General features: G+C 42.8%; 2 protein-coding genes and 20 non-coding genes across 26 annotated transcripts; 2 read left to right on the plus strand and 20 right to left on the minus strand.

The window, feature by feature from the left end:
* Positions 1-6: 6 nt before the first annotated feature.
* LOC147256267 (U5 spliceosomal RNA) lies at positions 7-121 on the minus strand. Its single transcript, XR_015117992.1, has one exon. It is a non-coding gene; the product is annotated as a U5 spliceosomal RNA (small nuclear RNA).
* A 417-nt stretch (positions 122-538) lies between these two features.
* On the minus strand, positions 539-650 carry LOC147256268 (U5 spliceosomal RNA). Its single transcript, XR_015117989.1, has one exon. It is a non-coding gene; the product is annotated as a U5 spliceosomal RNA (small nuclear RNA).
* Positions 651-1052: 402 nt separating this feature from the next.
* On the minus strand, positions 1053-1167 carry LOC147256269 (U5 spliceosomal RNA). The gene has a single exon (XR_015117993.1). It is a non-coding gene; the product is annotated as a U5 spliceosomal RNA (small nuclear RNA).
* A 414-nt stretch (positions 1168-1581) lies between these two features.
* Positions 1582-1696, minus strand: LOC147256270 (U5 spliceosomal RNA). The gene has a single exon (XR_015117972.1). It is a non-coding gene; the product is annotated as a U5 spliceosomal RNA (small nuclear RNA).
* Positions 1697-2113: 417 nt separating this feature from the next.
* Positions 2114-2228, minus strand: LOC147256271 (U5 spliceosomal RNA). The gene has a single exon (XR_015117969.1). It is a non-coding gene; the product is annotated as a U5 spliceosomal RNA (small nuclear RNA).
* Positions 2229-2641: 413 nt separating this feature from the next.
* Positions 2642-2755, minus strand: LOC147256272 (U5 spliceosomal RNA). The gene has a single exon (XR_015117963.1). It is a non-coding gene; the product is annotated as a U5 spliceosomal RNA (small nuclear RNA).
* A 402-nt stretch (positions 2756-3157) lies between these two features.
* LOC147256273 (U5 spliceosomal RNA) lies at positions 3158-3272 on the minus strand. The gene has a single exon (XR_015117991.1). It is a non-coding gene; the product is annotated as a U5 spliceosomal RNA (small nuclear RNA).
* A 417-nt stretch (positions 3273-3689) lies between these two features.
* On the minus strand, positions 3690-3801 carry LOC147256274 (U5 spliceosomal RNA). Its single transcript, XR_015117982.1, has one exon. It is a non-coding gene; the product is annotated as a U5 spliceosomal RNA (small nuclear RNA).
* A 402-nt stretch (positions 3802-4203) lies between these two features.
* LOC147256275 (U5 spliceosomal RNA) lies at positions 4204-4318 on the minus strand. Its single transcript, XR_015117974.1, has one exon. It is a non-coding gene; the product is annotated as a U5 spliceosomal RNA (small nuclear RNA).
* Positions 4319-4734: 416 nt separating this feature from the next.
* On the minus strand, positions 4735-4849 carry LOC147256276 (U5 spliceosomal RNA). Its single transcript, XR_015117999.1, has one exon. It is a non-coding gene; the product is annotated as a U5 spliceosomal RNA (small nuclear RNA).
* A 402-nt stretch (positions 4850-5251) lies between these two features.
* Positions 5252-5366, minus strand: LOC147256277 (U5 spliceosomal RNA). Its single transcript, XR_015117979.1, has one exon. It is a non-coding gene; the product is annotated as a U5 spliceosomal RNA (small nuclear RNA).
* Positions 5367-5782: 416 nt separating this feature from the next.
* LOC147256278 (U5 spliceosomal RNA) lies at positions 5783-5896 on the minus strand. The gene has a single exon (XR_015117964.1). It is a non-coding gene; the product is annotated as a U5 spliceosomal RNA (small nuclear RNA).
* A 402-nt stretch (positions 5897-6298) lies between these two features.
* LOC147256279 (U5 spliceosomal RNA) lies at positions 6299-6413 on the minus strand. The gene has a single exon (XR_015117975.1). It is a non-coding gene; the product is annotated as a U5 spliceosomal RNA (small nuclear RNA).
* Positions 6414-6830: 417 nt separating this feature from the next.
* LOC147256280 (U5 spliceosomal RNA) lies at positions 6831-6942 on the minus strand. The gene has a single exon (XR_015117987.1). It is a non-coding gene; the product is annotated as a U5 spliceosomal RNA (small nuclear RNA).
* Positions 6943-7344: 402 nt separating this feature from the next.
* Positions 7345-7459, minus strand: LOC147256281 (U5 spliceosomal RNA). Its single transcript, XR_015117976.1, has one exon. It is a non-coding gene; the product is annotated as a U5 spliceosomal RNA (small nuclear RNA).
* Positions 7460-7875: 416 nt separating this feature from the next.
* LOC147256282 (U5 spliceosomal RNA) lies at positions 7876-7989 on the minus strand. The gene has a single exon (XR_015117984.1). It is a non-coding gene; the product is annotated as a U5 spliceosomal RNA (small nuclear RNA).
* A 402-nt stretch (positions 7990-8391) lies between these two features.
* Positions 8392-8506, minus strand: LOC147256283 (U5 spliceosomal RNA). The gene has a single exon (XR_015117997.1). It is a non-coding gene; the product is annotated as a U5 spliceosomal RNA (small nuclear RNA).
* A 414-nt stretch (positions 8507-8920) lies between these two features.
* Positions 8921-9034, minus strand: LOC147256284 (U5 spliceosomal RNA). The gene has a single exon (XR_015118005.1). It is a non-coding gene; the product is annotated as a U5 spliceosomal RNA (small nuclear RNA).
* Positions 9035-9450: 416 nt separating this feature from the next.
* LOC147256285 (U5 spliceosomal RNA) lies at positions 9451-9564 on the minus strand. The gene has a single exon (XR_015117973.1). It is a non-coding gene; the product is annotated as a U5 spliceosomal RNA (small nuclear RNA).
* Positions 9565-10398: 834 nt separating this feature from the next.
* Positions 10399-10511, minus strand: LOC147256286 (U5 spliceosomal RNA). The gene has a single exon (XR_015117957.1). It is a non-coding gene; the product is annotated as a U5 spliceosomal RNA (small nuclear RNA).
* A 191-nt stretch (positions 10512-10702) lies between these two features.
* On the plus strand, positions 10703-16678 carry LOC147256287 (neurexophilin-2-like). Of its 5 annotated transcripts, none has more exons than XM_086214187.1 (3): positions 10703-10721; positions 12763-12882; positions 15597-16678. In XM_086214187.1, exons 2-3 carry the CDS (start codon positions 12805-12807, stop codon positions 16428-16430), a joined length of 912 nt encoding a protein of 303 aa, XP_086070313.1. In that variant the 5' UTR covers positions 10703-10721; positions 12763-12804; the 3' UTR covers positions 16431-16678. The 5 variants fall into 5 exon arrangements, with proteins under 5 accessions (XP_086070313.1, XP_086070309.1, XP_086070310.1 ...); XM_086214184.1 differs by lacking the exon at positions 10703-10721 and adding an exon at positions 11323-11690; XM_086214185.1 differs by lacking the exon at positions 10703-10721 and adding an exon at positions 11686-11776.
* A 135-nt stretch (positions 16679-16813) lies between these two features.
* LOC147256288 (serine hydroxymethyltransferase, mitochondrial-like) lies at positions 16814-23877 on the plus strand. Its single transcript, XM_086214189.1, has 12 exons — positions 16814-16919; positions 17879-18064; positions 20136-20215; positions 20398-20598; positions 20754-20835; positions 20987-21109; positions 21225-21364; positions 21489-21651; positions 21782-21881; positions 22066-22221; positions 22634-22741; positions 22927-23877. Exons 1-12 carry the CDS (start codon positions 16887-16889, stop codon positions 23052-23054), a joined length of 1500 nt encoding a protein of 499 aa, XP_086070315.1. The 5' UTR covers positions 16814-16886; the 3' UTR covers positions 23055-23877.

The raw sequence follows: 23877 nt of genomic DNA on the forward strand, positions 1-23877 counted from the left end.
GTTGAAAGCCACGCATGAGCAGGGAATCAAAAAAATTGATTAAAACTCTTTTCGATCCTCTCCACGGAAATCTTTAGTAAAAGGCGAAAGATTTGTTCGATCTGAAGGGAATCAAGAGTACTGTCTGGTGGTGGTGACAGCACCTCAAGCCCATCGCCACCACACCACTGTCACTCACGACTGGGAAAACAGTCACTCATTTCCTCCACCGCAGCCATCGAAATCAAAGCCGACGAAGCTTTGCTAATACCTTACCGGCTAGAAGCACTAGGGACGTCAGGAAAAGTGACCACCCCTCTCAGCACAAATGATCTCATAATTAGACCATAAAGTTTTTTTCTCTTCATGATAGGTTAGACCAAAGCAGAGCTTTGGAATTAGTTACCCAATGATTCAGTTATGGTCAGGGTCATGTGGTACAACCACGAATGAGCATAACAACACTCAGACAAACATTACTCAGACATAACATCATGGCCTCTGCCAACATATTATTCTTCTCAGAGAGAGTTCTCATTGCTGTTCAACATTGTAGCCAGCCCCGCATGAGCAGGGCATCAAAAATTGAGTATAACTCTTACTGATCCTCTCCACGGAAATCTTTAGTAAAAGGCGAAAGATTTATTCGAGCTGAAGGGAATCAAGAGTACTGCCTGGTGGTGGTGACAGCACCTCACCCCTATCGCCACCACACCACTGTCACTCACGACTGGGAACACAGTCACTCATTTACTCCACCGCAGCAAACGAAGCTTTGCTAATACCTTACCGGCTCAAAGCATTAGGGACGTCAGCAAAAGAGACCACCCCTCTCAGCACATATAACCTCGTAATTAGATCATAAATTTGTTGTTTCTCTTCATGATAGGTTAGACCAAAGCAGAGCTTTGGAATTAGTTCCCCAATGGTTCAGTAATGGTAAGGGTCTTGTGGTACAACCACAAATGAGCATAACAAAACCCAGAAAAAGACAACTAAAACATGACAGATTGGCCTCTGCCATCAAACAAGTCCTTTCATAGGTGTTATTATTGCTGTTCAACATTGTTGAAAGCCCCGCATGTGCAGGGAATCAAAAAAATTGATTAAAACTCTTTTCAATCCTCTCCACGGAAATCTTTAGTAAAAGGCGAAAGATTTGTATGATCTGAAGGGAATCAAGAGTACTGTCTGGTGGTGGTGACAGCACCTCAAGCCCATCGCCACCACACCACTGTCACTCACGACTGGGAACACAGTCACTCATTTACTCCACCTCAGCCATCAAAATGAAAGCCGACAAAGCTTTCTAATACCTTACGGGCTCGAAGCATTAAGGACGTAAGCAAAAGTGACCACCCCTCTTTCAGAAATTACCTCATAATTGGATAATAAATTTGTTGTTTCTTTTCATGATAGGTTAGACCAAAGCAGAGCTTTGGAATTAGTTCTCCAATGATTCAGTAATGGTCAGGGTCTTGTGATACAACTACGAATGAGCAAAGCAACACCCAGAAAACACAACTAAGACATGACAGATTGGCCAATGCCATCAAACAAGTCCTGTCATAGGAGTTATTATTGCTGTTCAACATTGTTGAAAGCCCCGCATGAGCAGGGAATCAAAAAAATTGATTAAAACTCTTTTCGATCCTCTCCACGGAAATCTTTAGTAAAAGGCGAAAGATTTGTTCGATCTGAAGGGAATCAAGAGTACTTACTGGTGTTGGTGACAGCACCTCAAGCCCATCGCCACCACACCACTGTCACTCACGACTGGGAAAACAGTCACTCATTTCCTCCACCGCAGCCATCGAAATCAAAGTCGACGAAGCTTTGCTAATACCTTACCGGCTCAAAGCACTAGGGACGTCAGGAAAAGTGACCACCCCTCTCAGCAAATATTACCTCGTAATTAGATCATAAATTTGTTGTTTCTCTTCATGATAGGTTAGACAAAAGCAGAGCTTTGGAATTAGTTCCCCAATGGTTCAGTAATGGTAAGGATCTTGTGGTACAACCACAGATGAGCATAACAAAACCCAGAAAAAGACAACTAAAACATGACAGATTGGCCTCCGCCATCAAACAAGTCATTTCATAGGTGTTATTATTGCTGTTCAACATTGTTGAAAGCCCCGCATGAGCAGGGAATCAAAAAAATTGATTAAAACTCTTTTCGATCCACTCCACGGAAATCTTTAGTAAAAGGCGAAAGATTTGTTCGATCTGAAGGGAATCAAGAGTACTGTCTGGTGGTGGTGACAGCACCTCAAGCCCATCGCCACCACACCACTGTCACTCACGACTGGGAAAACAGTCACTCATTTCCTCCACCGCAGCCATCGAAATCAAAGCCGACGAAGCTTTGCTAATACCTTACCGGCTCGAAGCACTAGGGACATCAGGAAAAGTGACCACCCCTCTCAGCACAAATTACCTCATAATTAGACCATAAAGTTTTTTTCTCTTCATGATAGGTTAGACCAAAGCAGAGCTTTGGAATTAGTTACCCAATGATTCAGTTATGGTCAGGGTCATGTGGTACAACCACGAATGAGCATAACAACACTCAGACAAACATTACTCAGACATAACATGGCCTCTGCCAACATATTATTCTTCTCAGAGAGAGTTCTCATTGCTGTTCAACATTGTAGCCAGCCCCGCATGAGCAGGGCATCAAAAAATTGAGTATAACTCTTACTGATCCTCTCCACGGAAATCTTTAGTAAAAGGCGAAAGATTTATTCGAGCTGAAGGGAATCAAGAGTACTGCCTGGTGGTGGTGACAGCACCTCACGCCTATCGCCACCACACCACTGTCACTCACGACTGGGAACACAGTCACTCATTTACTCCACCCCAGCCGACGAAGCTTTGCTAATACCTTACCGGCTCAAAGCATTAGGGACATCAGCAAAAGTGACCACCCCTCTCAGCAAATATTACCTCGTAATTAGATCATAAATTTGTTGTTTCTCTTCATGATAGGTTAGACAAAAGCAGAGCTTTGGAATTAGTTCCCCAATGGTTCAGTAATGGTAAGGGTCTTGTGGTACAACCACAAATGAGCATAACAAAACCCAGAAAAAGACAACTAAAACATGACAGATTGGCCTCCGCCATCAAACAAGTCCTTTCATAGGTGTTATTATTGCTTTCCAACATTGTTGAAAGCCCAGCATGAGCAGGGAATCAAAAAAATTGATTAAAACTCTTTTCGGTCCTCTCCACGGAAATCTTTAGTAAAAGGCGAAAGATTTGTTCGATCTGAAGGGAATCAAGAGTACTGTCTGGTGGTGGTGACAGCACCTCAAGCCCATCGCCACCACACCACTGTCACTCACGACTGGGAAAACAGTCACTCATTTCCTCCACCGCAGCCATCGAAATCAAAGCCGACGAAGCTTTGCTAATACCTTACCGGCTCGAAGCACTAGGGACGTCAGCAAAAGTGACCACCCCTCTCAGCACAAATTACCTCATAATTAGACCATAAAGTTTTTTTCTCTTCATGATAGGTTAGACCAAAGCAGAGCTTTGGAATTAGTTACCCAATGATTCAGTTATGGTCAGGGTCATGTGGTACAACCACGAATGAGCATAACAACACTCAGACAAACATTACTCAGACATAACATCATGGCCTCTGCCAACATATTATTCTTCTCTGAGAGAGTTCTCATTACTGTTCAACATTGTAGCCAGCCCCGCATGAGCAGGGCATCAAAAATTGAGAATAACTCTTATTGATCCTCTCCACGGAAATCTTTAGTAAAAGGCGAAAGATTTATTCGAGCTGAAGGGAATCAAGAGTACTGCCTGGTGGTGGTGACAGCACTTCACGCCTATCGCCACCACACCACTGTCACTCACGACTGGGAACACAGTCACTCATTTACTCCACCGTAGCCGACGAAGCTTTGCTAATACCTTACCGGCTCAAAGCATTAGGGACGTCAGCAAAAGTGACCACCCCTCTCAGCAAATATTACCTCGTAATTACATCATAAATTTGTTGTTTCTCTTCATGATAGGTTAGACCAAAGCAGAGCTTTGGAATTAGTTCCCCAATGGTTCAGTAATGGTAAGGGTCTTGTGGTACAACCACAGATGAGCATAACAAAACCCAGAAAAAGACAACTAAAACATGACAGATTGGCCTCCGCCATCAAACAAGTCCTTTCATAGGTGTTATTATTGCTGTTCAACATTGTTGAAAGCCCCGCATGAGCAGGGAATCAAAAAAATTGATTAAAACTCTTTTCGATCCTCTCCACGGAAATCTTTAGTAAAAGGCGAAAGATTTGTTCGATCTGAAGGGAATCAAGAGTACTGTCTGGTGGTGGTGACAGCACCTCAAGCCCATCGCCACCACACCACTGTCACTCACGACTGGGAAAACAGTCACTCATTTCCTCCACCGCAGCCATCGAAATCAAAGCCGACGAAGCTTTGCTAATACCTTACCGGCTCGAAGCACTAGGGACATCAGGAAAAGTGACCACCCCTCTCAGCACAAATTACCTCATAATTAGACCATAAAGTTTTTTTCTCTTCATGATAGGTTAGACCAAAGCAGAGCTTTGGAATTAGTTACCCAATGATTCAGTTATGGTCAGGGTCATGTGGTACAACCACGAATGAGCATAACAACACTCAGACAAACATTACTCAGACATAACATCATGGCCTCTGCCAACATATTATTCTTCTCAGAGAGAGTTCTCATTGCTGTTCAACATTGTAGCCAGCCCCGCATGAGAAGGGCGTCAAAAAAATTGAGTATAACTCTTACTGATCCTCTCCACGGAAGTCTTTAGTAAAAGGCAAAAGATTTATACGAGCTGAAGGGAATCAAGAGTACTGCCTGGTGGTGGTGACAGCACCTCAAGCCTATCGCCACCACACCACTGTCACTCACGACTGGGAACACAGTCACTCATTTACTCCACCGCAGCCGACGAAGCTTTGCTAATACCTTACCGGCTCAAAGCATTAGGGACGTCAGCAAAAGTGACCACCCCTCTCAGCAAATATTACCTCGTAATTAGATCATAAATTTGTTGTTTCTCTTCATGATAGGTTAGACCAAAGCAGAGCTTTGGAATTAGTTCCCCAATGGTTCAGTAATGGTAAGGGTCTTGTGGTACAACCACAAATGAGCATAACAGAACCCAGAAAAAGACAACTAAAACATGACAGATTGGCCTCCGCCATCAAACAAGTCCTTTCACAGGTGTTATTATTGCTGTTCAACATTGTTGAAAGCCCCGCATGAGCAGGGAATCAAAAAAATTGATTAAAACTCTTTTCGATCCTCTCCACGGAAATCTTTAGTAAAAGGCGAAAGATTTGTTCGGTCTGAAGGGAATCAAGAGTACTGTCTGGTGGTGGTGACAGCACCTCAAGCCCATCGCCACCACACCACTGTCACTCACGACTGGGAAAATAGTCACTCATTTCCTCCACCGCAGCCATCGAAATCAAAGCCGACGAAGCTTTGCTAATACCTTACCGGCTCGAAGCACTAGGGACGTCAGGAAAAGTGACCACCCCTCTCAGCACAAATGACCTCATAATTAGACCATAAAGTTTTTTTCTCTTCATGATAGGTTAGACCAAAGCAGAGCTTTGGAATTAGTTACCCAATGATTCAGTTATGGTCAGGGTCATGTGGTACAACCACGAATGAGCATAACAACACTCAGACAAACATTACTCAGACATAACATCATGGCCTCTGCCAACATATTATTCTTCTCAGAGAGAGTTCTCATTGCTGTTCAACATTGTAGCCAGCCCCGCATGAGCAGGGCATCAAAAAATTGAGTATAACTCTTACTGATCCTCTCCACGGAAATCTTTAGTAAAAGGCGAAAGATTTATTCGAGCTGAAGGGAATCAAGAGTACTGCCTGGTGGTGGTGACAGCACCTCACGCCTATCGCCACCACACCACTGTCACTCACGACTGGGAACACAGTCACTCATTTACTCGACCCCAGCCGACGAAGCTTTGCTAATACCTTACCGGCTCAAAGCATTAGGGACGTCAGCAAAAGTGACCACCCCTCTCAGCAAATATTACCTCGTAATTACATCATAAATTTGTTGTTTCTCTTCATGATAGGTTAGACCAAAGCAGAGCTTTGGAATTAGTTCCCCAATGGTTCAGAAATGGTAAGGGTCTTGTGGTACAACCACGAATGAGCATAACAAAACCCAGAAAAAGACAACTAAAACATGACAGATTGGCCTCCGCCATCAAACAAGTCCTTTCATAGGTGTTATTATTGCTGTTCAACATTGTTGAAAGCCCCGCATGAGCAGGGAATCAAAAAAATTGATTAAAACTCTTTTCGATCCTCTCCACGGAAATCTTTAGTAAAAGGCGAAAGATTTGTTCGATCTGAAGGGAATCAAGAGTACTTACTGGTGTTGGTGACAGCACCTCAAGCCCATCGCCACCACACCACTGTCACTCACGACTGGGAAAACAGTCACTCATTTCCTCCACCGCAGCCATCGAAATCAAAGTCGACGAAGCTTTGCTAATACCTTACCGGCTCGAAGCACTAGGGACGTCAGGAAAAGTGACCACCCCTCTCAGCACAAATTACCTCATAATTAGACCATAAAGTTTTTTTCTCTTCATGATAGGTTAGACCAAAGCAGAGCTTTGGAATTAGTTACCCAATGATTCAGTTATGGTCAGGGTCATGTGGTACAACCACGAATGAGCATAACAACACTCAGACAAACATTACTCAGACATAACATCATGGCCTCTGCCAACATATTATTCTTCTCTGAGAGAGTTCTCATTGCTGTTCAACATTGTAGCTAGCCCCGCATGAGCAGGGCATCAAAAATTGAGTAAAACTCTTTTCGATCCTCTCCACGGAAATCTTTAGTAAAAGGCGAAAGATTTATTCGAGCTGAAGGGAATCAAGAGTACTGCCTGGTGGTGGTGACAGCACTTCACGCCTATCGCCACCACACCACTGTCACTCACGACTGGGAACACAGTCACTCATTTACTCCACCGCAGCCGACGAAGCTTTGCTAATACCTTACCGGCTCAAAGCATTAGGGACGTCAGCAAAAGTGACCACCCCTCTCAGCAAATATTACCTCGTAATTACATCATAAATTTGTTGTTTCTCTTCATGATAGGTTAGACCAAAGCAGAGCTTTGGAATTAGTTCCCCAATGGTTCAGTAATGGTAAGGGTCTTGTGGTACAACCACAGATGAGCATAACAAAACCCAGAAAAAGACAACTAAAACATGACAGATTGGCCTCCGCCATCAAACAAGTCCTTTCATAGGTGTTATTATTGCTGTTCAACATTGTTGAAAGCCCCGCATGAGCAGGGAATCAAAAAAATTGATTAAAACTCTTTTCGATCCTCTCCACGGAAATCTTTAGTAAAAGGCGAAAGATTTGTTCGATCTGAAGGGAATCAAGAGTACTGTCTGGTGGTGGTGACAGCACCTCAAGCCCATCGCCACCACACCACTGTCACTCACGACTGGGAAAACAGTCACTCATTTCCTCCACCGCAGCCATCGAAATCAAAGCCGACGAAGCTTTGCTAATACCTTACCGGCTAGAAGCACTAGGGACGTCAGGAAAAGTGACCACCCCTCTCAGCACAAATGACCTCATAATTAGACCATAAAGTTTTTTTCTCTTCATGATAGGTTAGACCAAAGCAGAGCTTTGGAATTAGTTACCCAATGATTCAGTTATGGTCAGGGTCACGTGGTACAACCAGGAATCAGCATAACAACACTCAGACAAACATTACTCAGACATAACATCATGGCCTCTGCCAACATATTATTCTTCTCAGAGAGAGTTCTCATTGCTGTTCAACATTGTAGCCAGCCCCGCATGAGCAGGGCATCAAAAAATTGAGTATAACTCTTATTGATCCTCTCCACGGAAATCTTTAGTAAAAGGCGAAAGATTTATTCGAGCTGAAGGGAATCAAGAGTACTGCCTGGTGGTGGTGACAGCACCTCACGCCTATCGCCACCACACCACTGTCACTCACGACTGGGAACACAGTCACTCATTTACTCCACCGCAGCAAACGAAGCTTTGCTAATACCTTACCGGCTCAAAGCATTAGGGACGTCAGCAAAAGAGACCACCCCTCTCAGCACATATTACCTCGTAATTAGATCATAAATTTGTTGTTTCTCTTCATGATAGGTTAGACCAAAGCAGAGCTTTGGAATTAGTTCCCCAATGGTTCAGTAATGGTAAGGGTCTTGTGGTACAACCACAAATGAGCATAACAAAACCCAGAAAAAGACAACTAAAACATGACAGATTGGCCTCTGCCATCAAACAAGTCCTTTCATAGGTGTTATTATTGCTGTTCAACATTGTTGAAAGCCCCGCATGTGCAGGGAATCAAAAAAATTGATTAAAACTCTTTTCAATCCTCTCCACGGAAATCTTTAGTAAAAGGCGAAAGATGTGTTCGATCTGAAGGGAATCAAGAGTACTGTCTGGTGGTGGTGACAGCACCTCAAGCCCATCGCCACCACACCACTGTCACTCACGACTGGGAACACAGTCACTCATTTACTCCACCTCAGCCATCAAAATGACAGCCGACAAAGCTTTCTAATACCTTACGGGCTCGAAGCATTAAGGACGTAAGCAAAAGTGACCACCCCTCTTTCAGAAATTACCTCATAATTGGATAATAAATTTGTTGTTTCTTTTCATGATAGGTTAGACCAAAGCAGAGCTTTGGAATTAGTTCTCCAATGATTCAGTAATGGTCAGGGTCTTGTGATACAACTACGAATGAGCAAAGCAACACCCAGAAAACACAACTAAGACATGACAGATTGGCCCATGCCATCAAACAAGTCCTGTCATAGGAGTTATTATTGCTGTTCAACATCATTGAAAGCCCCGCGTGAGGAAGGCATCAAAAAATTGAGTAGAACTCGTTTTGATCCACGACACGGAAATCTTTTGTAAAAGGCGAAAAATTTCTAAGATCTGAAGGGAATCTAGAGTACTGCCTAGTGGTGGTGACAGCACCTCAAGCCCATCGCCACCACACCACTGTCACTCACGACTGGGAACACAGTCACTCATTTCCTCCACCGCAGCCATCGAAATCAAAGCCGACGAAGCTTTGCTAATACCTTACCGGCTCGAAGCACTAGGGACGTCAGGAAAAGTGACCACCCCTCTCAGCACAAATGACCTCATAATTAGACCATAAAGTTTTTTCCTCTTCATGATAGGTTAGACCAAAGCAGAGCTTTGGAATTAGTTACCCAATGATTCAGTTATGGTCAGGGTCATGTGGTACAACCACGAATGAGCATAACAACACTCAGGCAAACGTTACTCAGACATAACATCATGGCCTCTGCCAACATATTATTCTTCTCAGAGAGAGTTCTCATTACTGTTCAACATTGAAGCCAGCCCCGCATGAGCAGGGCATCAAAAAATTGATTAAAACTCTTTTTAATCCTCCCCACGGAAATCTTTAGTAAAAGGCGAAAGATTTATACGATCTGAAGAGAATCAAGAGTACTGGTTGGGAGAAGTGACTGCACCTCAAGCCTATTTCCACCACACCATTGTCACTCACGACTGGGAGCACAGTCCCACTTCTATTTCAACACTGATAAATCCACACAAGAGACAAGCAATCTATCATTTACTGATACTATACCAAACTAATCAAAATCACAGTGCAGTTTAAAAGCTGGAGGATTATTTGCTTTGCTTGGCCTGTGCACTCTAAGCATTGTGGGACACTAGAAAGTGACCACGCCCCCTTTTGAGAAATTCCCCCAAATTAAAAATTAAGTTGTTTCATTCATTGTTTCGGAAATAGGTTGACCAAATGCAGAAACTTTTAATTATTCATATCTCTATTCATCAGTATCATGTGTTGTACTACTTTAATGTAAAAGGACATTCTGAGAAAAGTTTAAAGTGTATTCTATCGACTTTTCAATCTCAGTCAAGGCACTTACTCCATCAGTTAATGTTCAACAATGTTGAGACAACAGTTAACTTTTCCCACATGAAACAAGTTCATATATTTGCAGTTCCCACCTCAGTTACAGCTCAAGTAAATTTAAGTACATACTCGTTTGATGTATTTAACTTTGACCATACAGTCATTCACTAAGCATTGTGGGAAAACACAACCACGCGTCCTTGGCGTTGTGGCGCTGTTATTTCAGCAAAACAGGGAAAATCTGCACCAAAATCAATTCTGCGCTGTTTCTCCTATTTTTGTAGTGTTATACCGTTACGCAAAGTAGTATAGCCCCCCCCACTGTGAATTGAACAATGAGCACTACAGCGTGACAGTAACCATGACTAATGCATTATATTAAAATTTACAAAGGTAGGAAGCCCCACATAAGCAGGGCATCAAAAAATTAGGTAAAGCTCTTATTGTTCCTCTCCACGGAAATCTTTAGTAAAAGGCGAAAGATTTATACGATCTGAAGAGAAACAAGAGTGTACTGATGATCAACGCCAGAACAGCCCTTGTCTTTCTCCAGCAGAGCACCCTGAGCGGCGGTTACAATAAACGCAGCCGATCTGAAGAAATCAAATAAATTTAACAATTGATAGGAAGACCCTCTGAAAACTGCACCACATCGAAGGAAGTGATCATTCCAACGTCGAAACCCGGCATATTTAATCGCTCCATTCCTGACGCTGAGGATTGTGGGTAACGTAAAACAGCAACCACGCCTCCATTTAAAGAAATGTCAACAGCATTTTAAACTATAACTTGTCGTGCGCCAAAAAGACGAGGTGGATCCGCTGTTTAATTTGAATTTGAACTGGTTCACCTTCAACGACTGTCGGTCCCCCGTTCATGTGTTTTAAACACATGTGCTCTGAGCATGCGCACAACTGCGCAGAGTCGATACATTTTCTCAGGTCAGGACTGGACTCCAACTGAGCCTATGGTAGAAATGTCGTTGAATATAATTATGAGTTATCAGCAAATAGCTAGAATTTAAAGCCAATGGCACCCGTGAGCCCAACGTGTCACAACAATGGAGTTCGAAGTTAAACCAAATAAATTTATATTCTAGCTGAGAATTCTTCACATATGAAGAGAAATGGTTCACACGGGCTATCCTTAATAGCACGGTTAACACGAGAACAATTAACGTATTTCTACTTCATGACAAAACATTCATGTAAATAATACTTTCCACACGAAAAAAAACAAAAAAAATATATAAAATTGTAGTCACTTAATGCAACGTATTCCCTCAAGGACAGGCCCCAACATGGCCACCGCTCACCGTAGAGCTTGGGTCGACAATTTCTCAAATTTGTGCTACGCCACACACAATACTTAGAAATAAGGAAAAAAATTCATCAATAAATGTATTAATATATTAAATAATTCAAAAACTAATACGACCACGAATTAGTCTTCTGTCATTGCCGTATTAATTGTATCTTAATTTAGGCCCGAATTAGCTTCCCGTACTCCTCATGTCATCTACCAATACTACCATTACTTGTTACTCGACGAAAATACTTAGAACAGTAACTAACTTTTTAATGCGCGTGATGTTATTTACTTACTTCATTTATTATTCTTCGCCGTCGCCATTCAGAAAGATGGCCGCCGTGACCGACGAACGTTCGACTTCGCTTTTCGCCGACGAGCAGGTAAACGTTCCAACAGACGGCGCTGTGCTCCTGTTTCGCCGCCTGCTGTTTTAGCGGTAATTGGTTTGGTTACCACTATTTAATTTGTAAGTATTACCGTTAATTATTACCCATCTTACAGAAAAAAATTCACCAGCATTCGTAATTAATAGAACAGTACTGTAAGAAAAATGGTCGACAAGCTGCCTCAACGTTTAGTGACCCAAACAAATATGGCGGCGGGATTTTCACCTGTCCATCCAAAATGTGAAAAAAGGGTTGACACATTTTCAGTTTTTATAGTTTTTTTTCTCAAAAGAAATGTCACTGAGCACAGTGCATATTGACACCATATTTAGTATTTCAAAAAAATAATAAAAGAAGCATGTTAATGCTGACAGGCATTTCTATGGGCATGTTAGCCGACGATATTCACGTGAAGCTGCTTGCATGGTTGTTAATTGAAGTGATTTCTTTTTTTGAAATTCCACTGATGAACTGAAGCAGTGACACAATTCTACCACAGTTGTCAGTAATTCTTGTATTTCCTGGAGAGAGCCCTAGTCATATTGTCAGCCTCCCCGTGGCTAAAGTATGCAGGGACAGAGAGGACGGCTGTCAAACTGTAGCCGCCCCACAGCTCCCTTCCTCGGGTTGACGAGTGATAATAAGGGCCGGCCAGGTGGAGAAAACGAGCAAGGAGAATTGTGTTGTGTGTATGTATGGGCGCCAATATGAGCTTTTGCAGATTAATAAAGGGCGACACCATTTCTATTTCCAACGTTGCCAAGAAGCCTGCAACAAATTCGAATTATGCTCCCTTGATTACATTAATTATTGCAAACGAGCCTGATTTACCCCGAGGCCGTGATATTTACATTGATGGTCAAGTCAAGTTGTGGAGTTTCTGTGTGTGTGTTGGGGGGGGTTGACAATATTTAAAGGAAATATGTATGGAGAGAGAGAGAGGGACCCGCACAGACAGAGAGAGGGGGGAGAGAGAGGGAGAGAAGGAGTACAACCGAGGCAAGTGTTCACTTCAATTCTGTGGGATTTGGAGTCTCACTGCAGCATGTCCTCCCTACTTCTGCAGGCTGTAACTCAGTAAAACTCTTCGGATTAAGTCGGACTGTAGATGGGTCCTGGTGACTGCAAAATGAAGGCGCTGTGTTTGAACTTTGCCATCACTTGTCTGTGGCTTCTCCCTTCAGCGGTGAGTAAGACAGGTTCCTGATAAGCAGATTTATCGATATGCACTGCTACTTTGTGAAGCGAATTAGCTGATTCTTTGTTAAGTGTTTGTAAAGGAAGTCATCCCAAAATCCCCACTGCTCTGGTTTTGCCACTGTTCATCATATTGCAGCATTGTTGCACAATCAAGCAGTTTTTCTTCCTGTGTCAACTGGATTTGTGTTCATTTATTCATTCCGTGTGGAGACTCAGGCAATGTAAATAATTTCTAAAGATATTTCTCACCTTAGACAATCATACAGGGTTTACAATTTGAGATTAGCCAGATTGATGATTGATATGGGATGCTTAAAATCAGTGTTTTAGTTGTTCATCGTTTATCGTCTTTAATCCTTCATAGTTATGATTTTAATCATATTTCTTAACATCATGAAATGACAGCCTTTGTTTTTAAAAAGTTGTCATACCCAAGTGCTTAAAAGACTGTCACATTGAGTTTTTGTCTTTGTTTTTGATGATTTATTTGTTAAGCCAAATTGTGACACATTTGAGGATGTTTTTAGCCAATGGGGAGAGTGTTTCCTCCGTTCCTAAAATACAGTCACTGCTCTGAGGCTTCTCAGGGTTTTTCCTGCCTCTGCAGGTGTTTTTTTTTTCATAGGTGTTGTGCTTGCACCCACCTCAGCGCTTGCTGCTGCTCAGTTGCAGTCACTGTGGTGGCATCTTGACACCGAGTCAGTGACATGGCTGTCACACAGTGGGCTCTAATTAGGGTTGGTGAGAGCTGCACATCGCTGGAGATTTGGGCTCAATAGGCACAGCTGGAGTGCTTTTGATTACAGGAGAAGGCAGAGCATGGAACACAGGGCTGGGCTGGTTAGAGGTGATGTGAATACCACTTGTTGGTGAGAAATAATGATATCTGGGGAGCTGTTTATTCAGACATGGGGGAGAATAAGGATAAACCTCCATCTAGACATTTTGGTGAAAATCACCTCACACGTCTTTCTTCTGCAGAAGCAGAATGTTTGACTTGTCCCCTGCACCACTTAAAAATAAAGGAGTTTTTGATGAGAGAAAGTGAAGTCTGACACCTGGCTTCACCCGATCAGCACGGTGGCCTGTGAACGTCGAGCCTTTTATTGTCAGAATTTAAGGACCGCATCTGTACACTTACATTCAAACATTTCAACTGTAGAGACAGAGCTGCGCTGGGAGACTCGTCACGTAAGCACCATCCCTAATGACTGGGTGTCTTCACATTTGTGCGTTTTAATGGACACAAGATAGGGTTGCTGCCCGATTTATAATAAGCTGCTTCGTGAGTGTGAACTTGCAGTTCATTCTCACTCTTTTATATTCTTTACACATATTTCAACAGAGAGGGACTGTCACGTGGAATTACTTTTTTTTTTTCAGTATGTGATGATGCATTCTGTCTGATTTGTGAAGCAAACTAATTACCACTATGACAAAAACACCTTCTTCTTGCCCTAATCAGCTGGTCAGGTTAATATTCCAACACATGCCATAGTCTGAACAAGTATATTACATACTTGTATTACATCACATTGTTTTATATAGAACAGTTAAAACTTGTCAAGTCATCATCTTCACTTGCTACAAATAATCTGCCCGCTTCCATTCACACGTCCTGCCTATATTCACTGAGAGTGATGTAATGAGATACTTTGTAGCGGGTTTTTTTTCTTGCAAAAGTGACCACAACAGTAAATGCAAAGACGATGCAGTGAGTGAATAAAACATGAACTGCTCTTCCTTTCAAATAATAACCTGACAAGGTGAATCCGAGTGACGGCTTAATCCTTCACTAATTTTAAGCACATAATCCAAATCAATTTAAGGAAGGAGAGTGAGGTATTTAAGAGAGATGAAATGGCGGAGAAAGGTTCAAGGGAGATTTGGAGCTTTTCAAGACAGCTGAGACGTATTTGGAACAGAAGGAGCTCAGCGTGAAAACGGCGCTGCAGATGTTTGCTACTACACTATACACTTCAGTTATTTGATTGTTTCTTTACCGTCTCTGTGTGTGACTTGTTCCTCTCACTCTCAAGTGTATTGATTAACAGGTTAATACAGTCTAAAATTAAAGTGGAAGCCCGCAGAGGCACGTCAGCATTAGCGGAGAGTGTGAAGGAGGACGGCCATATTGAAATATGTGAATAGCAGCATTAATGTGACTGTGTGCGTGCTACAAGTCCTTGCCGGAAGGAGATGACCTATTGATCACAGCCAATTACAAAGGCACGTTAATGTATAATTATTTTAATCGATTATCTGCTTCCATTTAAGTTGGCTTCGCACTGAAGCTGTCCTTCATCCGATGAAGCCTTCATCTCTCTTTCACACGTGTCATACTCACACAAATCCTGTCATCACTATGTTTGGAGATGACCGTTGAGTGACAAATCTGCATGAATTGTGGGTTTATTCTAACGCGGGTACCATTTTAGCGTAGAATCGTGTTGCCAGGGAACTAGATGTAAATCCATGAAACCCTTGAGAAGAAGAAGAGAAATCTGAAATAAAAGTAACACCAAAACATGTATTTATGGAAATTTGAAGACGTCTATACAAGTTGAAGCAAGACAAGCCATGAAAGTAAAATAAAAATGCAAAAAATCTGGGTTGACATGATAAAACAGTTTTTCCTGTAGGGTGGCAATCAATTTGAAGAGACGTTCTTGTCATTTTTTTCTGTTTGATTCTCCACAGGTCCAGGAAACGGCTAAAACCACTGATGTTCAGAGCCAACAATGGAGGGAAGATGGAGGAAGTGAAGATGTGGCTGGAGCTGCACTCAAGGTGAAACACATCTCCAAGGACTTACAGATCATCTCCACCAAACACAAAACGCCTGCTCACAGCTCACTGGGCCCTTATGGTTGGCCTCAGAATGTCTCCCGGGCCCAGGACCAGTACCGGTACAGCCCCCCCTCCAAATCCAAACCTCATGTAAAAACCTCCCCAAAGGCCAAGAAGATCTTGGGGTGGGGCGACTTTTACTTCAACGTGAAAACCGTGAAGTTCAGCCTCCTGGTGACGGGAAAGATCGTGGACCACATCAATGGCACTTTCAGCGTCTACTTCCGCCACAACTCATCCCGTCTGGGGAACATATCTGTCAGCATCGTCCCACCTTCCAAAACTGTCGGGTGGGATGTTCTGGATCCTGGAGAGCAAAGCATTGACTCCAAGAATTCAGTTCTGCTTCCAGATCTGACGTCTCATTTTCAGAGCCCCCCTCAGGCCACCAGTTCCGGTCCTCCAGACCAACAGCAGCAGGATATGATGATGGTGACTGAACTCAACTGCCGAATCGAGTACCAAAGAACCAACAGGTCCAAGAAGACAAAGCCCTGTATGTATGACCCGGGTCAGACCTGCTACTCAGAGAACACCCAGTCCCAGGCAGCCTGGATCTGTGCCAAACCCTTTAAGGTCATATGCATTTTCATCGCTTTCACCGGTACCGACTACAGGCTGGTGCAGAAAGTTTGTCCGGACCGCAACTTTCAGATGGATCAGAACCAGCAGCACTTTGGATGATGGACTGAAAAATGGAACACTGACTTGTCACGCATCCTTCAGATTCATCTGCTCTCATAACTGTTTTTATATGCCATTAAAAACACATTTTCATGTCAGTTAGTGCAGTCAAACGTGTGTGCTGGTACTACAATCATCAACAGAATCTTACTGTGTGGTGTTTTATTATTTCCTTTTGTGAATATGCATTAATAGATGTGGAAAATGTGATTTCTTAGCTTATTAACGAAACAAAATAAACACATCTTAGGGCTAAAATCTTTTGATTAATTTCCTGTTTGTGTTCAGTAGACTAGACTGATTAGATATTTCTGAAGAACTGACGGAGCAAGGTGATCATTTACTGCACTCGTCTCTTAAAGCAGTGACGCATGCCCTTGGCTCCCTTCCAGTCCTCATGTTCACCTTTTGCACCTGGAGAGGTTTTGTTTTCACTGCTCTCAGCTTGTCACCGACATGATTTCTTTGTCCTTGCGGCAAACATTCCGGGTGAGTACAGTTCTATATATATATAAATATATTTATATTTTTTTCCCACTGTGTTAAAATACCTCTCCTCCTGTTCCTAATACAACTAATGCATTCATGTTCCTAATTCATTCCCTCGCCAGGTCGCCCCAGGTCACATTAGCCCTGATGAAAATGTCTTGTTTGAAGACTTGTACAGTGTTGTTTTGCATTTTTCAGTCTAGTTGTTTTTCTGTGTTGATCTGAGGTCGTCACAGGAGAAACGGCTGCTACTTTTTAGCCCCAGAATGTTTTTGATGTTGAAGGAGAGTTGACTGTACAGCTGCATTTATATAAGACTTAATATAGTTTGGAAAACATAATGAACCCAGAAGATGAAAGGAGACTTGCCTTATATTTATGCTGGAACAATAATCTGGCTGTTTGGCCAAAGTAGCACGCGGTTACGTAACTATCATGCAGCTACGAGCTGACTACAACAAACAGGTCTCTTACGCTTACCATTACACTTTTCATGTGTAAAGATTTCCATAACCGCTCCACTGAAGAACATGTTTTGTGTCTTCACTGCCTTTTATTTAATGGATTGTTTAGAACATCAAAAGACACATTATTCCAACTCCCTTGTTTCCAGCCCCCCCGGTATAAAGTTTTATATTATGGAGTGATGAAAGTGTTTTTGCACTGGCTCACTCTTCATAACACTTTCAAAAGACACCAAAGCAGCAATCTCGGACAACAACAACAACAAAAGAGCCCTTCAGAAAGTTTGTGCTGTGTGCAGACAGTTTAAAGCAGAAGAGAAGGTTGCATCAGATCCTGCGACTTGTCTCCTCATTAAGGTTTTAACAGCGTGATAAATTCTGCATCATCTCTCTGAGGTCTGCCCGAGCGGTATTTACAGCAGTGACAGGGATCAGTTTTACAGCCAACTCTTGAGTGGACATCAATGTTGACTTGAGTTATTCCTGCGTGTTCAGTCCCTCTTCCCCAGGGGTCCGGGATGGTTGGGTCAAGAGCAGCGGTCGTGCAGGCGAGCCCTCAGCAACAGCGGTTGTGTGTGGACGGGACAGGAGAGCTTGGCACAGGACGACCCAGAGATGTGGAGCCTCCTGCAGCAGGAGAAGGACCGGCAGTGTCGGGGACTGGAGCTCATTGCGTCAGAGGTGAGACCTAAATATCCCAGATGGGAGAAACCACTTTGTTACATTTTCAGTACTATTCATGAAACGGAATGTTGTTTTTCGGTGTGTTACTAACTAAAATCTTTCAGATGTTATTATGTCAGTGTTTACACAAATTAGAATTTGTTGAATATATATATATATATATATATATATATATTTATATATATTTATATATATTTATATTTATATATATTCATTAGATAAACAGGTAGTTCATTTTTTTAATCTGGAATTTTATGTCTCTCTGGCATTAAATTGATTAGCAGTGCCAGCTGGTTAACCTGTATTTGTTTAAAGAAGTAAATTTAAAAAGAAGTACATTTTAGGGCGGGTGAATAGAAGAAAAGAAATGTAAAATGTAAATGAGGAGTTAAGGTTTTAAAAGGCATTCTTATTGACTTACATGTTAAATTGCTGAATGGTGATTTGTGATATGATTGTAGTTATCAAATTGAAGACCAGCTTTCATCCACTTTTGGTCATATAATGAAAGAACTACAAATCATACTTTGCACTCGAGTCAATGTATTTCCCACCGCTAAAACTAAGAGATGAAAGACTGAAAGGTAGAGGGACAGAACTGAAGTAAATCAAACTACACTGGAGAGTCACTAGTACCGGTAGTTGTTATGCATTCTGGTTTTAATGCTGTTTGGAACTCTCTTTTTTTTTTTTTTTGAAAGATAATGTATCGATATAACTGCTCTTCTACATCTAAAAGATATTTTTCAAGCTATTACAAACGCGTCATACCAACATTCAGAGCCAGACTGAATGTGACCTGTGGTAACCACCCGTCATCTGGATCAATTGTGACTTGAATGTTTGTTCAGTCGTGTCCTGCTGAGCTTGTGTGTGAAGTTACTGCTAGGAAAACAGATGTGTCCTGATATGACACACCTTTGCAGAATCAGTGTGTAACTGTTGGTAAATGAGGTTGTGGGAGAATATGTGTCGTGGTTTGTTTTTTTTAAATCAACAAATATGTAAAAATAATTTGCCTGAAAAGTCAAAGTTCTTCTGCGCGTAGGATGTTCAGTTCATGTGCAGCAGCTCCTATTATAAATATAGAAAACGGTCTCTTCAAGCGGCGCAACCACGCATCACCAGAGTTTTAGCGGCTTCCATTTGATTGTTTTCTTCAGAGTTTCCTCCTCTTTCTCATTGCTGAGAGGAAATTATGGGAAACGACGTGAGCCTACATTGTTCTGTTCTCCAGCAATTATAAACCAACAGCAGTGTCAGCCACAGTGACATCTGAAAGGTTTTCCTGGTGCTGTCAGTCAGACACCTCTGCAGGCAGACTCCCAGTGGAGAACCCCCGTGTTTTCTTCAGGAACACTTTCAAATGATCCCATTAGGTTCCTTCACTGATGTCTGCCATTGATCCTCACATGTGCAGGAGGGGCGTGAGTGTTTGGAGATAATGTTTTGAAAAGTAATATCGGGAGTTTTAGGTCCCACGGGGGAATAGATTTAATCCCACTAGACTGAGTGCTTGATGCCTGAACAGTGACAGGTGCAGTATAATGACAAGACAATGGAGGCTGAGGAGGACACAGCCAGAAAAGTAGGAGGGAAAAAAATCTCCAGCTAGAGTCTCTCCAGAGTTTAGCTGTAAATACACTGGATTTACGAGTGGGTTTCCTCCACAATCATCCCATAATTTGACTGGAGTGTCTGATATACATGAATATTCCTAACTGGATTCCATTTCGGAGCATCAGTCTTTTTTTGAGATTTATGCAACAGTATTCTAAGCAACCTTTTTTTATAGCTTAAGGAACCTGCATATCAGATGTATGACTCAAGCTTTAGCTGCGCTGTGCTAAAAAAATGCATAGGTGCTCAGCCTCGCTTCTCCAGGTGAATAAAGCTATATTTGGATGGTGAAAATCTTCTGAACGTATATTATAAAAAATAAAGTGTGTGTGCCTGTGCGTGTGCGTGTGTGTGTGTGTGTGTGTGTGTGTGTGTGTGTGTGTGTGTGTGTGTGTGCGTGCGTGTGTGTGCACGCGCATCATGACACGGTTTGCGCTTGGCCTGTCAGAACTTCTGCAGCCGTGCAGCGCTCGAGGCTCAGGGCTCGTGTCTGAACAACAAGTACTCTGAAGGATACCCGGGACAAAGGTAAATTAAAGTCTTTAAACCTTTTATCTCTGATCACAAAACTTTAAAAGATTGTTAGAAGCTGGATTTTACAAATGTGTGATTCTGTATGTGTATGAAGTATGTGTAGGCACATGCATATTTTTATTTTTTCACTGAAATTTCTAGTTTTTTATTTAATTGATGCCTTTGAACATTTTCAGGTACTACGGAGGTGCAGAGATTGTAGACCAGATTGAGATCCTGTGTCAGAAACGAGCACTATCCATCTTTGGTCTGGACCCAAATGTGTGGGGTGTTAATGTGCAGCCCTACTCTGGATCTCCTGCTAACTTTGCAGCCTACACTTCTGTACTGAAGCCTCACGATCGCATCATGGGCCTGGATCTGCCTGATGGAGGACAGTGAGTTTAAAACGTTCCAAATCCAGTTCAAATTAAAGTTTTAACGTGAACTGCAACCGTTAAAGTGTGGGAATGTAAAAAAAAAGAGGTGGTGGGGGGGGGGGGGGTTGAAGTTGGAAGAAGTCCGCTTCATGGAATGCTGTTCCACTTTTCAGCCTTACCCACGGTTACATGACAGACACCAAGAGAATCTCAGCCACCTCCATCTACTTTGAATCAATGCCCTACAAACTGGATGTGAGTAAGACTGGGGAACGTCAATACAGGCGCGAACCGCATGTGGTGATTGTGTTTTCTTCTGTGGCGATGAAGAGAGTGTCGTCCAACATGTTATGTTTGAGCGGGGTGTGACTCGTCCCTCTGTCCCTGTCCTCCTCTCTCATCAAAGCCTAAAACAGGTCTGATAGATTATGACCAGCTGGAGAAGACGGCTCGCCTCTTCAGACCCCGACTGATCATAGCTGGAACCAGCGCCTACGCCCGCACCATTGACTACTCTCGCATGAAGAAGGTACCGCTAGTGACAGGAATTTTAATTACCATGAAAAAAGCCTTTTTACCAAGTCTTTCATGCAATAAAAAATAGGAAGCACAAGGGCTAAAGAGTGTGAGACTGTGTGTTTCAGCTGTGTGTGGAGCTGAACGCCTACCTCCTGGCTGACATGGCTCATATCAGCGGCCTGGTGGCAGCAGGAGCTGTCCCATCTCCTTTTCAGCATGCTGACCTGGTCACCTCCACGACCCACAAGTCTCTGCGCGGTGCAAGGTGAGGGCCTGGATGCTGCTTGTGAGCGGTGATGTCATGGTCAGGTCAGGTAATTAGAACGGTGTGAGGTTTTTTGTGTGTTGTGCACAGTATACGCTTCCACGTTCCTCTCGCCACTCTGCAGGGCCGGTCTGATCTTCTTCCGCAAAGGTGTGCGGTCTGTTGATAAGAAAGGTCGGGAGGTGACCTATGATCTCCAGGACAGGGTGAACTTTGCTGTCTTCCCTTCGCTTCAGGGAGGACCTCACAACCATGCCATCGCTGGAGTGGCTGTAGCTCTCAGACAGGTCAACATATCAGGGTGTTACCTCTTTTTAGCAAAAAAAGAAGCAAAACCCTTTGTTTTGTGAGGTGCATTTAAAAGACAGGTCTTGTCCTGTGTAGTGTCCTGACGGTCTTTCCTTCCCACCCCATCAGGCTTCCACTCCCATGTTCAAACAGTACATCACTCAAGTGATGCTGAATGCCAAGACCATGGCTGCTGCTCTGCTGAAGAAGGGCTACACTCTGGTGTCAGGTATCGCAGGAAATGACCAAAACTAGCATATATTCTTGTGTTTTCCTGACAATTATGCAGTAAGATGTTAATGCGTTAATGGCTTCATTAGGTTGGAGTGGACTGTGAAGAACAATACCAACAACGCTCTCTCTCTCTCTCTCTCTCTCTCTCTCTTTGTCTCTCGCTCTCTTCCTCCTCCCAGGTGGAACAGACAACCACCTGGTGCTGGTTGATCTTCGACCTCGCGGGATGGATGGAGCTCGAGCTGAGAGGGTCCTGGAGCTTGTGTCCATCACAGCCAATAAGAACACCTGCCCTGGAGACAAGAGCGCCCTCACTCCTGGAGGACTCCGACTCGGTGCTCAGATTAGCAAAAAAGCAGAATGTGTTGGCTGACTGATTATTCTTTTATAAAGAGCTGCAGGGATGGAGGTTGTTTGGGCAGAATCTGTCAGCTAGTCAGCTCGTCTACCTGGATGACATCAGTCTCCTTTCTTCCCTCTTTGTGTGTGTCGCTGTGATGTGTCTCTGCTTGCCTCTGTCTGTGTGCGCACTTCTCTGAGTGTCCATCAGCCTGTCCTAATCCGCCTCAATGTCAGCCAGGGCTGAAATGATATATCACATCAATGTATATCACCATCTCTAATTTAAACTCATCTCTGAGCCACAAGACCTCCTCATCGTCTTCATCGACAGCAATCACCTCAATATTGTCCTCTCCTTTTTGTTTTTATTCTAACTTGTCTTTTATCCGTCCTTCATTTTCCCAGGAACTCCCGCTCTAACCTCCCGACGGTTCAAGGAGGCAGACTTCAAAGAAGTTGTGGACTTTATCGATGAAGGGATTCAGATCGCACTGGATGTGAAGAAGAAGACAGGTAATATGCTCTCTGCTGACTCTTATCTTAATCTCAAGGTTATATTTTTGCAAATATAACTTTTCAAACACAGCTTTTTAAGTACAACATGAATACTTTTACATCCCTGGAAGGTCTCTAAAAAAAAAAAAACGAAAAAAAAAAACGCAACTGAAACCTGTGGCTTTGCTTTACTTTCCCTACAGGAAACCTGGCCAGCTTCAAGTCCTTCCTCCTGGAGGATCCGGAGACAGTGCGGCGCATTGCAGAACTCCGCCAGCGGGTGGAGCTATTTGCCAGGCCCTTCCCCATGCCAGGATTCACTGACCATTAACACCCTGCTGTGCCACACAACAGGCAGAGGTGCTGAACCTGCAGCTCAGCAGTAGCATTTCGAATCATCATTTTTGGATGATGATGTTCTCTCATCTTCAGGTCAAACCTGTTGATTGGTTGTTTCTGCTTTTAAAGAAATGCAAAATTGCACAAAAGAAGCAGTTGCGTAACTTCTAGTGGCGTCATTTCAGTGGAGAACACAAACCATGAAAATGGTACATAATTTAAAAGTATTTAGGACTTAGGAGGTCTAATTTAACATTTAACCATTTGAAAAAAGACAAAATGGTTTTATTACACAATTATTTTCCTAACTCGTAGCGTCATTATTGTCATTTAAGTTAAAAAAGTGTCACTACAGTTTGGGATACAGTTGTGTTAATCTGTTACAGTGACGACGTATACAAGCATGACTATTTAGGAATCATGTTTGACCTTAAAGGCTGACTTTGATGAAGTTGATGATGATGAGTTCCACTGAGATGGAAGATTTCCAATAGTGAGTGACGGTAATAATCATCATCACTCCACAGACTGTTGTTTGTTGTCCTGAGCTCAGAGGGAGAGTAAGTGCTGTCAGGTATTTGGCTTTTTATTTCTAAGTCCCTTTAAGAGCCCTTATTAGTGCCAGGCTTTGTTGCAGGGCCGGGGAAAGTAAATACTTTACACCCAGTGACCTGGAACTCTCTAAATAACAGTTCTTAGCAGCAGCACATTTTAAAGCGAACTTCTGAATCTGCTCTTAAGGGTTTGGGATACAAGATCGATTTGTTCCGTCTTTGCAACTGCAATAAAAACGGATCTGATTTTGTGATATTTCA

The sequence above is a fragment of the Aulostomus chinensis genome, chromosome 9 (genome assembly GCF_037954235.1).
Source record: "Aulostomus chinensis isolate RoL2024-O1b breed Wild chromosome 9, RoL_Achi_v1.0, whole genome shotgun sequence".
Classification (NCBI taxonomy): domain Eukaryota; kingdom Metazoa; phylum Chordata; class Actinopteri; order Syngnathiformes; family Aulostomidae; genus Aulostomus; species Aulostomus chinensis.